The following is a 14,999-nucleotide window of genomic DNA, read 5'->3' on the forward strand; positions in this document are numbered from 1 at the left end:
AAAATACTATCCAGGAACCAGATTTTTTAACACATTTTCTTATTCGCTGTTTCATCATTGGCTTTGGGCGATTTCTTATAAAGCTCTTGGATTCGAACGCTGGCTAAACTTATGACCTCCTTTTATAAATTTTGGTATATACTGTTCAAATATTCGTGACTCGAATTGACTCAAGCTAAATATTTGACTCGACTCGACTCGACCTTTTGACCTAATGACTCGACTCGACTCGAGTCACTTTTTTAAAATGACTCGACTCGACTCGAGTCACTTCTTTAAAATGACTCGACTCGACTCGACTCGAGTCACAAACATCAGTGACTCGTTACAACTCTGCCAAAAAGCCTATTTTGTCCTTCTAGGGGCATCTCTAACCCTCTGAAAAAAAGGGTTTTTCTTATAGTTCCCACCACTCCGTACATTATCGATACTGTGTGGCAGGAACTACCCCATGAGAACGGAACTACTGTCTGGTAGCAAGTAATGCAATAATTAATTTTATTTCCATAATCTTTGTAGCACTCCTGCATGTGCAAATGTCTTATATTCATTACTGCTTCCTGAAGTATTAAATACTGTGCATGTACAAAAATGTACATGTTTAAAGAAAGCAATTCTTAAAAAAAAAATCCTGAAAATATAATATAGAGTTTTCGCGGCTACAAAATTTTCCCATTTGTAATTACGCATGCACCGAAATGACATATCTCAACATTGAAGACTGCACTATCTCCATGGCAACAAATGATCATTTCATACACGCACGCACATATGACGAAAGTGCATTCACACGGCACTCACAAATCAAGAGAGAAAAAAATACTGTTGATTACAATGGAGGATGTAAAATTCCTATTGCACTCTATTAAGTTGAAGCTCAAGCATTGTGTAAATGGCATGCTATCTGTTCATATTTGTGAGTAGTTCTTATTTTTTTGGTTGTTTGGGGTTTTTCAGGTACTTTTAATAATAATAATAATAATAATAATAATACTGGAGTCTTATATACATGTAGTGCACGTATCTACCAACAATTAGGTACCGGTACTCAAGGCGCTGGAAATTATTTCTATTATTAAAGACAGATACATGAAGTTTATGAGACATGAGACCCATTATGTAGCACCTTCATAAGGGTTTACAAAATGCTGCGGTGCATATTGCAGCCACTGCCAGAAACACCGGGGCAAACCCCTTCTCTTAGCGTTAAGTGTTACTGGGTTCTTTAACTTGCATTACACAACACAGGGGACCTACGGCTTTACGTCCCATCCGAAGGACGAAGCAATAATGGTAAAGTGCCTTGCTCAAGAGCACAAACAACATGTTCCCACGGTCAGATTTCGAACCCATGTACCAAGGCACACGAGTCGAACACCGTAACCATTGGACCACAGCACCCCTTTTGAAAAGCTTTAGGACAAGTATGCTATTTGTTGGATTATTTCTTTTCTTTCATGAGTACAATATTGAGCCAGCTTTCCTTCATCCAGAATTTTCTCTGATTGGAGCCTTTGGCAAGACTCCAGCGGAAAAAGAAATTATAGAAACAAAAAATCTATTTCCTCATAATGTGAAAAGGTTATATTCCCAGCTGTCGCTTTTGTGGAACTAATGATCTTGATATCTAAAAAGGAACATTATTATCTTGTTTTGGTTCTTAGAATTCATTTGATGAATAAGCTAATATTTTGTTAACAACGTGCACAGACTTTGGGTCATCGATTTGAAATGATGATCAATGTAATGTTCAGTGATTGCTAGCGCCTAAGAAGGCCACTGATTCCTGTGTGTGCAAGGAAGCTTTATTGACGTTACTTTAATATAATAATATTACTCACCGACATACTGGCAGAAATCACCACTCGCAAGGTCTTCACATACGCACTTGTTGTTCGTGCATTGCCCATTGCCAGAACATTCCATGTTTGTGTTACAGATGACACCGGCTAAAATTTTAAAAAAGGAATTACAGAAGAGTTTTCAGTGTTTTCACATTCAATTTTTTTTCTTTTTGCCGTTAGCTATCGTCGTGTAAGTCTTTTGTCTTGTCTGTCTCGTCCGTGTGTCGTTATCATGTTGTTTTCTGTTGTTAGTGTTGTCTGTAAGGGCTGTTTTCTACAAGCCTCGGCGTACTTAAACAGTCCCATACTCCTTACTTTCTCTTGTACATATATTGAAATAAGTTTATCATTTCTTCAAAGCGCATTTTACTTTTATTATTTTTGAGACAAATTTATTGATTTTGTTATTTTGCTATTTACCAGTCTTTCTTTTATTTATGGATGTATTCTCTAAAGGAGTGTGGAATAAATGTCTTCTTGAATTGAATTGAATTGAAAAAAAAAGCTGACATTATGCTATTACCCTAATTTTGTTTTAAAAATATTTATATTTTTACCTTTCTCATTTTTAGTTTCTGTGAGAATGGATTTTTTTTGTTAAAGCACCTTGTTTGACTCATGGCAAAGTTTAAACTTTCGACCGATCAGTGCAAACTTACTTTCATCAAATCATGAGCAAGTAATATTCAACCAATCACAACCAAGCTTAGGAAAAAAACTTCAGGGGCTAGTTTATTTTTCAGCCAATCATAGTCAAAGTTACAGTTATGGCTTTGATCTTAAAAGTATAAATATATGCTGTCCCATTCAACTTCTCCCCGTCACATGATTAACAATACCCTACTTTCAACCAATCACAATTAAGCACATAACTTTTTAGCCAATCATGGCTTACATTTCAGTAATTGTCAGCCAATCAGGGCTTTGGGGCATACTAAAGGGGGAGGAGCTTTCTAAACTATTTGAAATGCTTTTAGGTATAAACTTTGACAAAATATTGTTGGGGCCTACCATTTATTGTATTGGGTTTTATTTTAAGACCTTTTTGAGACCTTTTCTTTTATCTGCAAACTTAACTCAGTCCTTCTGATTTGAGGCGTGCAATCGCACCCCCACGCCATAGCACGCCTAAAAGCTTACCGAGAAGTGCGAATAAATCACACGCCCGAATCCCTCTGTACCGCACACCTTGGTATACATTTACGGCATCATAAATACATGTGAGCTCTTGAAAATTGAAATGGCTTTACTGTAAACCAAAATGAATATTATAAAAAAAATACCAGATTGCTCAGTCCCAGTTAGGAAAAATCATACGTCTAGAAAAATCCAAGCCTAGAAAAATCCAGGTGTGCCTTTTTCCACATGCCTGTGATTTTCAAATCAGGACTGTTTATCCCGAGTAGTCTAATCTGCAAACCGTTTACCTGTGATTGTGATATCCGCACAGCTGTGGAACGTATAGAAGGGTAGGTTGGGGTTACCGGTCACCCACTCCGCAGCGTTACGATTCAACACCAGGGTGTAGTCGCCCTCAATGTTGGATGGGATCTCGACCTCATGCATGATGGTCCTGCAAATCAATAAATAAAAAAATGACTGAATCAGGATAAATTGCTTTCCTAGTTATTGGAAAATGCGCAGACGCACATGTCTGTAGGTTACTCTCTCTTTCTCTCTGCTAATTTTGAACTTCACTACAATTTTCTGGTTTTTTTTTTTTTAAATTAGAGTTGCAATTTTCAAAGCAACACAAAAGTTTTTGACAAGTCTTGATTTTCACAGGGTTGCAAAGATACAAATTAAAAATCAGTTAGGAGCAAAAAACATTTTGTTGAAGAAATTTCAGGTTTTGGGGATGGGAAGGATAAGAAACAAGGGCTTGACCATTTGAGGGGAAACTCTTTTTTTTTCTTTTTTTTTCTTTCATTTCGGAGCCATGACATAAAGCCAGAGTCCATCATTTGCAGCTATCCAAAAAGTAACTGGCGTCATTATTGTTGAAAAACATATTTGGCTGAAAGATAGTAAGGAGACTAAACTCCCTGTGAAATTATTCTTTCTGGCAAGCTGTCATTTTGAAGAAATCAACGAAAGAAGGCCTTTCCAATGGTGCTTCTTAAGAAGCACCGTAGAAACTTCAAATTAGTGGTTCATTTTGTTATTCGGCGAAGCGCGTGCAAGTTTTGGCACGACGCACATGCGCGTGGTTGCTATAATACGTCGGATCAGTGCGTGGTGTTGCGTATACAATCGGCTAGTGAGAACGTGTCTCGGACGCTGGATTCAGGCCCAATTCAAAATATGATTCAGCAACTTTTGATTTGAAATCGAGATCCTGGAATGTTGTTTTTCTGAAAAAATGCAGCTGAAGCTAAGCTGAAAATTCATCAGAGTGGTTGTTCAGCATCCTTCTTCAGATATTGAGCACTTTTGTTGCTTCAAACGAACAAAATGCACAAATTACTAATGATGGACTATACCGGTACCTTTAAAGATTTTTTTCCAAAGATTCCAAGGGAAAAAAAAACCAACAACAACTCACCCTGTTTCGTTGGTGCCGACCCATTCATCTTCCGTTGTCAAGTGGGCCATTATCTCTGAGCCGTTACGTGGAATGATGAACAGCTTATAACCGCCCTAGGTGAAGAAAAGGAACAACAGTCAAATATGCTGGTATTTTATAACACCAGCCCTTTGGAATCAAGTAGGAATCTGGAACATTTTCAAAAGTTGAAACAACATTGGACATCACAACCCACTCTGAAGTAAAAATCAACCTTATTTCTATTTTAACTTTTATCTGAGTGATGGAACTAAAATGCCATCATTATGGATGAAAAATCAATGACTCCACAAAGTGAGGATTAAATAAAGAGTTAATTTTCAAAATGCGATAACTATCAATGCAATGTGCTACCTTTTAGCATACTGATCTCTCTATAAGCTGCCCAAAATCAGTTTCAACAGGTTTTATATATTTAATATTGTCTTTCAGAAGACAACAAAGCAAAAAATGAAGTGTAGAAACAGCTGTCATATTGTTTTCATTTTTTTTACATTTGATAAATTTACTTGTTCACTTTTTTTTCCAAATGAATATATCACGGTTTGGAAACAATCTTTTAAAAAATTTTGTCATAATTCCATGGATTTCTTCCATCTCATTTCGGCTAAATGTATGTGTTGTTTTTGTTAAATCTGCTGCATTTCAATTATTTTCTTCTGTGTTAAAAACAGTTCCTTGTGCATGGAGGCTATAAGCAGAATAGCTATGCCCAACTAATATAACATATGTGACCTGCCATGGCATAATGAGGAATAACCCCCACATTTGACTTTTCACATTATGTACATCATGCTATAAAGAGCAACTCATAAGCTTTCCAATGATACCAAATTGATTTCTGTAGCTTAATTTATTTTAAAGATATGACCAGGAACTTCAACCGTGTCCTGCCAAGTTTTTGCTAACCTCATTTGGAGAAAAACGGCTCTGAAAAAAAGACACGCATTACGCTACCAACGGCAGCGAAAAACGTTAAGTTTTTCCACTAAATTGTGGGTAATTTTTTCCTAACAAAAATGCATAGTGTAAATCTTGGATACCTTGGCTACTCAAAAATACAAAACAATCAATATCAATTTTCACAAGATTTTTCTAGTGTATCAGACTTCAGGCGTCCATAACTCAAAACAAGGTTTTGGGGACATTCCTCATTTTGCCTCAGTAGGTCACATATGCAAATTAGCCAAACCATAGTGTGGATATAATGTTATACAGTTAGCAACACTATACTGGACTAAGCTTCTCAATCCATAGTAACCTTGTTGTCAACATTTTAGACATATCAAAAGAAGCGTTGTGTGTGTGACCCACACACAAAATATTTCCAATCTTGTCAAGGAATGCATGCCCTTGTAAGAAAAACAACAAAAAGATATTATCATTCATTCAACCTATCCCAAAGAGCTTTTGAATTTCTATGATTGGTAAAACTGGCCATCGAGGTCAAGTTCTGAAGAAAGAAAAAAGAAAAAAAAACACGAGAATCTATTTTCGGCTCAAGTCAAATTTGCCGAATCACAGCGGTCAAAAGAAGGATTTTTTTGAAAAGACGAAATCCAGGTCACTCCGTCAAATTAAAAAAGCAGAATTTTGCTATCGTTACGGCAGCCATAACGGGACTTTCAACTGCTGTCATAATTGTCTGGTTCCCTGACATGATAGTTCAACGTCTAGTTTAAAGACTAGACTTAGTTTTCTGATAACATATATGTGTCGTCCATGCACAGCTAGTGATTCAAAATAATCACGCTGCACGTGCACCAATGGCTTTAAGTGGGAACTACATGTAGCTACTGGTCACCATATTTTTAGAGGGGGGGGGGGGGGGACGGGAAACATTTAAGGGAATTTGTACATGCTCTTTTCCCACCACAGTGCTTTCAATAAAGCTGTTAATAAGTAATAATAAATAATAATAAATATCATAGTCTTATATAGCGCACGTATCTACCAACTATTAGGTACTCAAGGCGTTGGAGATATGTCTATTATTAAAGAAAGTAAATAAAGTTTATGAGAGATATGAGACCCATTATGTAGCACCTTATAATGGTTTACAAGGTGCTGCGGCGCATATTGCAGCCACTGCCAGCAACACCAGGGCAAACCCCTTCTCTTAGCGATAAGTGTTACTGGGCTCTTTAACGTGCATTACACAACACACGGGACCTACGGCTTTACGTCCCATCCGAAGGACGAAGCAATAATGGTAAAGTGCCTTGCTCAAGAGCAGAAGCACCATGTTCCCACAGTCAGGATTCAAACCCATGTACCACGGCACACGAGTCGAACATCGTAACCATTGGACCACAGCACCCCACTAGTAGGCCTACAGGATGTAACCATGCAAGTCCCGTATTATGTTCGCAAGCATGCATAATCATTGAACACTTCACCTTGGAATCAATAAGGTATGGATTTTGAGGCCACTCAAGTACTGTTAGATAATATCGACCGGCATCATGATCAGCTCATTGTCCCTTCTCAAACAAAACATTTCTGTGTTTTGCTGCATGTATAATAACTGCAAATCAAACGTTTAAAATCTGTCTCCTTGCGCTAATTTCTAGTTTCTCCCCCAAATTTGTTTGTGAAATTGTGGTTTTTCTGCACAAAAGTACTTATTTACTTTTGAATGCGATATAAAAGATCCACCAATATTTAGTTTAGACAAAATGCATATTTTTTTTGTAGATCCTCTCCTACTCAAATTATAAATAACTAAAACCCAAAATCTTAAACTAGCATGGGGAAATTAAATATATAGGCCTATCAACTTCAATTTCAGAATTAATGCATGTAATTTGGTTTGTGGATTTTTATTGACTTTTTTAAAAAATAGTACTGTGAGCTCAGTTGATTTCCAAGTTAGGCAACCCTTCGACAAGTTTGAAGAGAATTTTTATGAAGATGGGTTTTAATTTCATTGTTTAACCTCTTCCTTAGGGACTTGCACAGATGCCACATGTGATTTTCTTTCTTTTTTTCTGGAATAACAAGGAGCTTAGGAAGATGTGATGAACAACGGGCTGAGCAGATTACAAGACTTTAGCCTAGGATCACAACCAGGATCACTTGCCCCATGCAGTAATACTCCTGGCCAAACTACGACAAAAGAGCTTACAGTTTCTGATGCCATTTCTGGGCAGAAGGCTGGGCACGATATTCTGAACACCTGTTAAAATATCCATCAAACTGCTCATTGTATTTAAGTTACTTCAATTGCTCTTTCAATTTTGAATTTAAGATAAAAATTAAATCGAGGGGCTTTTCAACTTTTGGGGAGGCTAACCCCCTTTAGTGATTTATTAGGAACCTTTCTCAATCCTGCAAATTCCAACACCAACGCAACACCCAAACTGTCGCACTCTGATTTTGGTGGTATGCTATAATTTCATTTAAAGCATTTATAATCAGTTTACCAGTGCAGTACCCACTCCCACAGACTCCAACAAACCGTGGTGTTGGAGTTTGACTGGATGGGGATTATTGGAGAGTTAAGAAAATGTTTTGGATAATCCTTCATCAATGAACCTCTTCCAATTCTTTTTCCTGTAAGTTCACATCTGCTACTCTTCTTGCATTGCACACATCACCGTTTTATGGTTTTTTTTGTGGTGACCATGGATTAAGCATCAAAAAAGGAAACACTTTTTCAGTCAGAGAATCTTACTTTTTTTTGAACAACACGATCCATGCGTCAGGGAGCAACAATGAATTAAAACAACCATGAAGTTGAACAATGCATTCCCACGTGTATGCATTTTTTTCCTGAAATTGAACACACCTGGTTATTCTGTGCACCCAAGAAAGCGTGAAATAATTGGCAATCGAGTGTGCCAATAGATTTTTGTCAAGTCACCATCATTTGTACAGTGTACATGTATGATACAGTCCCCAAAAAACAAGAGTTATATGTTTTTGAACATGCCAATATCTTTTATATAGAATTCTTTAGCATTATTATAGATTATTCCATGGTTCACAGAAACAGGCTGCATGCATAAAATTTTAGTCAGGAACTCTGAGTAGTACAGTTTTTTTTTCCAGAGAAAAAAGATCTGGAATTGAGAAATTTGAATTATAATAATTAATGGTGCTGACAAAGCGCATAAATTTACAGAAAGACCCAATGCGCTGAACAATACAATACAGTAGTAAGACAAAGATTACGAAGAGTTTCGTGTGAACAAGTGTATTTTGCCCTACACCCTAAAAAAAAACACAGAGAAAATGTTGAATTTTAGATCTTTTGTCTTACCAAACACATGAAACAGCTAAAACAAAAACATGTTAACAATGGATAATTTATTTCAGTATATAAATTAAAATATACGAACGCACTCATGCATAAATTTGATGGAATTTACCTGAGCTGGCAAAATGCACTTTTTTTTCTCCCTTCCAAAACAAAATATCAGCCAATCTTTGCAGAGAAAATTCTTGTGTTATTGCATTAGGCACATAACCACACTGGAAATCGTTTCAGCAAAATCGAATCACTCCATCGCAGAAAGTGGAAAATAATTTCATTTTGAGGTCGCTACTCAATGGATTCTGTACATCCACTGACTTGTTTGTCCTTTCTGACATTTTGTGCATCTACATGTATCCTGCTTTTGTCCGTTTTGTGGCGAAGGTCTTTTGAGCATGTCTCGTGATGGGACTGACGCATGAACGAGAAACGAGAAAAAAATTGCTGAACAACAATTTTCTTCTCCTTGAATATTTCACTCTTTAGCCTAATAATCCAAAGTGTTCTCAAAGTGACTGAAATTTCCATCTCCTAAAAGCTCTGTCTGTCTTGCATGAAGGTCTTTTATGAATCTTTCAAAATAATCCCTGCCAGAGATTAAAATTGCGACGCCCAAAAAACGCCACGCCGACGGCACATATGGAACACCATACTTCAGATGTAATTTGTGATAAATACCACGTGACTAACGGTATAATATTACCTTACATATTTTGCCTACATTTCAAACTTTTCATAAACATCTTTCCGAATTGTTACAATTTTTGTTTTTGTTAAGTATTGAATTGATTTTGTTTACTTTTTGAAAATTACTATTTGGTACACTTACCGGTATGTATTTTAGTGTGAGAAACTCATGGGGCTATTTTGGTCAACTTTCGGGGACAAACAATAAATGTGCATGCATCGATCGAAACAAATCAGTGTTCCAAAAACTTTCGGCAAGAGGGCATTTTATGGTATTGGTTACGGCCTCGCATTTGGTCAATTACATGTAGTCAATCATTTTAAAATATTTTTGGTAAAATTTTGAGGACAGACAGACTGACCAACCGACCACCAAGGCATGTTTAAGCTCAAGCCAGAGCTTAAAAATCAAAATTTAATGACCAAATTCCACTAGCCTTTCCTTGCAAACTTCGATCCAGGGTAGCCAAAAATGCCCTGCAACTTTCCCAGAATTTTCCTCCGAGGACGATTACAAGCAGAATTTTTATATAGGAGCTCATTATAAAACAGTAACCATAGAAACCACAATTTTAATGGGGGATGGTCTACAAAATGCATATTCATGAGCCCTCTGGTTAAATTTATTCGATAATTAAGGGGCAACGATGACTAAAAATTAAATGCATGCACTTTTACAGGTTCACGTACTGCCTCGGTAGGCTTTCTTTAAACCGTGCATGACAATCAAATTTTCTAATGAGGAGCATTAATTATAATATGAAAGGGATCGCCTCCACAACATCTGCTGTTGTAATGCAGGAATCTACACTTTTTGTCCTTTTCTTTGACAGGTATCTTTGAAATTTATAAAATCTTTGTATTTATATGTATTTGTTTTTAATACTACTTTTTCTGTTATAAATGCATTACATTTTACACATTTCAATGACATTTGTTTTAACAAATTATGCAGTCCATGTAATCGTGAAGGAATAAATTAAAATCATGAAGGAAGAAGTTAATTATTTTAATCCCCCATGATGTTAAATAAGCTTTTCGACTTTCCATCAATCGTGAAAATATCACACTCAAAATCATTTCATGGTTATTTGTACTGTGTGAAGGCGTAATACCTGTATTCTGCCACACAATTATCAATAGTCACTTTTGTCACTGTCATGTACATGTCATTTGATGTCACTTTCATTTACTTTGTCATTGCTTACCCTGTGTGAATATGCAAGATGCCAGGTGACGTTGACTTTCTGCCCAGGTGCAAATGTCGACACTGGACCGCCTGCAAATTATGCAAAAAAACAAAAACAAAAACAAAAAAATCTAAATAAAGTTTTCTTCAACTTTGAAGGAATTACCGGTACATTGTAACTTCAAGCTTCGAAACTTTCGGATACTAAATTAAAATGAATGAAAAAAAGATTGAAGTTAAAGGTTGATTTTTTACATTTTTCCTATTTGTTCAATTTCAAACTTTCCTACAGAATTTAACCTCTGATACTCTGAATTACAAGCAACATCTTAAAATTAGATCCTAGGAATAGGTTGCTTGTTTTATTTATTTCAGGTCTGCCCAGTCAGCAAGCTGTTTTTTGTTGCAGTGCAGGTTAAGATATTATTCGCATTCCCTCCGACTTTTCATTTTGTCAAGTTTCTGAATACTTCAATTTTGGGTTTTGCCCTTTCAGTGTTGTCCCAATTGATTGTGAGAAAAAAAGTCACTCGGGTGGGACTCGAACCCATATGACTTCCTGTTGAGTACTGCAGATGTCTAAACCGCTCGACCACCGAGCTTGCAGGGGTCGGCTGGCTGGTTCGAATTAGATATATCAGCAGGTACCAAAACTAAATTATTCATAAGATGGAATTTGTGTTGGGTGATGTAAATTCAATATTTAAATTACATGTACTCAACCACCGAGCTTGGCGGGATCAGCTAGCTGGTTCGCATCTGATATACATGTAGCAGCAGGTACCACAACCAAATGATTCATACCATGGAATTTGCATCGGGTGATGTAAATTCAATATTGGGTTTGGCCCTTTACCGACGTAGTTTTATAAACACTGTATACTCATGTTGTCCAGAGTGATTGTGAGAAAAAAACACTCGGACGGGGGACTAACCCCACAACTTCCTGCTTGCTTACTAGTGCAAATGCATGTCTAACCATTAGAGCACCTAGCTTGCCAGGGTCGGCTGGCTGGTTCAAATCTGGACATGTAGCAGCCAGTACCGCAGCCAAACATATCGAATACCGGTAACTTATCGAAAAGCACCACTTTCTCACACCTCAAGAATCTTTCGCCATCAGCCATTTTGGTCATATGTACCTTGCCCTTAAATTTGCACTGGATTTGGAACTCCCTTATACTTATGGCAGTGTCCCTTATACCTTGCGCATACACAAAAGCACCTGCTAAACACACACATGACATTAAAATGCTAATTAAATCACAAACTAAAACCTCTTGTTTGCATGGCCCAAATACAAGACCAAATGCAGTCTTACACACACATGTATAACAACACTGTTATCCCCGAGAAGAAACACCCATCTTCTTGCTGTAATCCAGCTATTGTCGTGCCAGTCTCCACCACTCTTTGACGTCACTGGGTACAATGCACACGCCCACTGCTTTCCAGTGGTTCTTCCCACGCGACACTGAATGTGTCTTACGGGGTCCGTGGGCTTTCCTGCTGGGTTCCTATTGATCTTGATGCAACTCTCAAGGACTTGAGAATCAAAGAAGGACTTTTTGTTTATGCAGCACAACAATATGCTGTCACATACACAGTTTCACCACCCATTTTTAATACAGTTTTTAGTTCAGCCAATGTTTGTTCAATTTCCGGAACCAGAACATCCATGAAATGTTTTGAACTAAGGTCTTCAAAGTACCACAAATTTTGTTAAGATGCTTTAAATTAAATTGTTGCACTTTAGAAGTGTAGTTTTTTCTCTCTCTAGTAAAGGGTGAGTGGCACTACAGTAATACAGCACAAAGTTTTACAGTCAGCCCATTTGTATTACTATTTGTTTGTGAAACTTAAATTTAACCAGAACATCAATGAAATGTTTGAAATAAATTCTTCAAAATGCAACAAATTTGTTTTTAAGAGGCTTTCAGGTTTTTTGTGCATTTTAAAAATGCAGGTTTTTTTTTTCTCTAAAGTGGCACTGCAGTAATCAGCAAAATTGCACAATTCATTCTGTTACAGACTTACAGAACTACGTATACCGTAGTTATGCTATTCTGTTCCATTTTCCCAACCAGAACATCCACAAAATTCTTCAACTAAACATGGATATCTAAACAATTTGAAAGATTTTTATCTGTTTCCTGATCTATTTTGTGAAGCTATTGATTGACAATCACACTACACTGGTATTGACATCATATTGTGACCACACCCACAGCCCATGTTTAACTTCCTTAAACCTCGAACAATGGAGATTGGAAGCAGTATGCTTTAATCCTTAAAAGGAATATACATCATTTGCTTTTGCTGTAATTTTCAGAAATGGATGGAATTGGGGAATTGTAAACCAGTCTAGCTGGCTTGTACCCGTTCATAGGTGTGATAATCGATTGCAAACAAGTGCGATGGTCAATTGGGGCCAGTATTTGAAAAAAACCCAGTTTTTTCCAACGCTGGTCGGCCGACCAGCATTGGAAATTGATACAAAAATACCACTTTTCTTGAAAATGACAGTATACCAGGTGCCATGATTTTACAGGATGCTTTACACTGTCGTTCACTAACAGTCCAGCAAGGTATTTCAAAATGATTTGGTAGTTTTATTTTTTGATGTTTGCAAATGTTGTATTTTCCTTTTAATTTCCATTTACACAAAAATCTCAATGTTCTTTAGGATATCACCCGAAAGAAAAGCAATGTATTCCAACTAAAAATTTTGCTTAAAAAGTGTGACATAGGCCTACTCTCTCAAAATGAAAGTAAATTTACAAGAATAAAGTTTTTAGGTTGAATCGACAACCAGGTGTTTTTCTTTTGTTCTGTTGTTTTCGAACTATAGGCTATAATTTGACAAAATTTCACTTTCAACATTATATTAGCAAATGAATCACTTTGTAAGAGCACCCACAATTTTGTTTTTAATTTTTTTTCCTTGTACAACACTGAATCATTTGCATTTGAAGTGCGTAATTCAACTGAAGAAAATTAAACTCTGGTCAATATTTTTAAGAGTTGGACGAAATGTCACCTTCAATTCTCTCTTTTTTTCAGGGGTGGGGGGGGGGGGAGACAAATTTTAGCAACCCATCACTTGGAGAGAGCAAACACAAATTATTATTTTTGCTTGGCCTAACTAATGACGAAAACATGTTTCCTTAAAGGGAAAATACAACATTTGCAAACATCAAAAAATAAAACTACCAAATCATTTTGAAATACCTTGCTGGACTGTTAGTGAATGACAGGGTAAAGCATCCTGTAAAATCATGGCACCTGGTATACTGTCATTTTCAAGAAAAGTGCTATTTTTGTATCAATTTCCAACGCTGATCGGCCGATCAGCGTTGGAAAAAAACTGCCTTTTTTTCAAATACTGGCCCCAATTGACCATCGCACTTGTTTGCAATCGATTACACACCTATGAACGGGTACAAGCCAGCTAGACTGGTTGCCTGACCTTACAATTCCCCAATGTATGTAAACTGCTCTGTTTCTTCTTATATGGAGTCAGGGAACCAGACAACAGGAAAATGATTGTTTTTCTTGGTTTTTATAGCATTTTCGAACCCAAAACCTCAAAAAAGTCAGTGTAACTATATTTGCTATGTATTTCCAACCCCCCAATTCCATCCATTTCTTAAATTTACAGCAAAAGCAAATGATGTATATTCCCTTTAAGGTTACATTAACAGGAATGAGACTAACACTACAAAAAACATAATTCCATCTTCTGCATGGATACTCTCACATAAATTACAAAGATTATTGAAAATTTACTCCCACACTGAAACTAGGCTTAAAAGTGAAATTCATTCAATCAAAGATATCAAACTTTGACTGGAGTTTTCACTGGATTAATTGAGTATTTTAATCTAAATTTAGAGTGATTTTCATTCAAAATTGTGTTGTCCCTAATTTCAATCTTTGAAAATTAGAGAGCAGGCCTACTCCACTTGCTTGGCAAAGTACATGTTCATGCATGACCTGCTGGTCATCAATTTGCGAAGCAAGGACACTATTTCCCTGTAAAAGCTCTCCAAAACCACTTGAGTTGATTTCCTTCCCAGATAAGGCTAAAAAAATATTTTCTGACAGTGCGGCAAGGTTACATTTTTCTGATAACAACTAATAAATGCGTTGGCTGTAAAAGAAAATGTCTCCTTGTTTGAATAGAAATTTGAAAGTAAAACCCAAGTATCCCTTGGACATCTCATGGACAAAGGGTGATTGCATGGATGAAAAAAAAATAGAAGTTATTAAGATTAGACTGATACAATACTTACCCAAAACCTCCGCCTTTTTCAATATTTGTATGGATATTTTGCAAAAAGAGGTGATGTAAATTTTAACAAAGAATTTTGTTTGTCCTTAACGGCTGAGCATAATATGAAAACTACACAAATTTGAAACAATATTATGGCAACAAAAGAGCAGCTGACCAAG

General features: G+C 36.6%; 1 protein-coding gene across 1 annotated transcript in view; it reads right to left on the reverse strand.

Annotated features, from left to right (window-relative positions):
* The window catches only part of LOC119737611, a 35,665-nt gene that overhangs the window by 15,987 nt on the left and 4,679 nt on the right, over window positions 1-14,999 (reverse strand). Inside the window, exons 2-5 of the mRNA XM_038212072.1 lie at window positions 10,564-10,634; window positions 4,390-4,484; window positions 3,272-3,417; window positions 1,842-1,949 (exon numbers count right to left, since the gene is read on the reverse strand). Coding sequence (XP_038068000.1) covers window positions 1,842-1,949; window positions 3,272-3,417; window positions 4,390-4,484; window positions 10,564-10,634 — 420 coding nt within the window. The remainder of the gene's footprint in view (window positions 1-1,841; window positions 1,950-3,271; window positions 3,418-4,389; window positions 4,485-10,563; window positions 10,635-14,999) is intronic.

This window comes from Patiria miniata, unplaced genomic scaffold (assembly GCF_015706575.1).
Source record: "Patiria miniata isolate m_02_andy unplaced genomic scaffold, ASM1570657v1 HiC_scaffold_3, whole genome shotgun sequence".
NCBI classification, from domain to species: Eukaryota; Metazoa; Echinodermata; class Asteroidea; order Valvatida; family Asterinidae; genus Patiria; species Patiria miniata.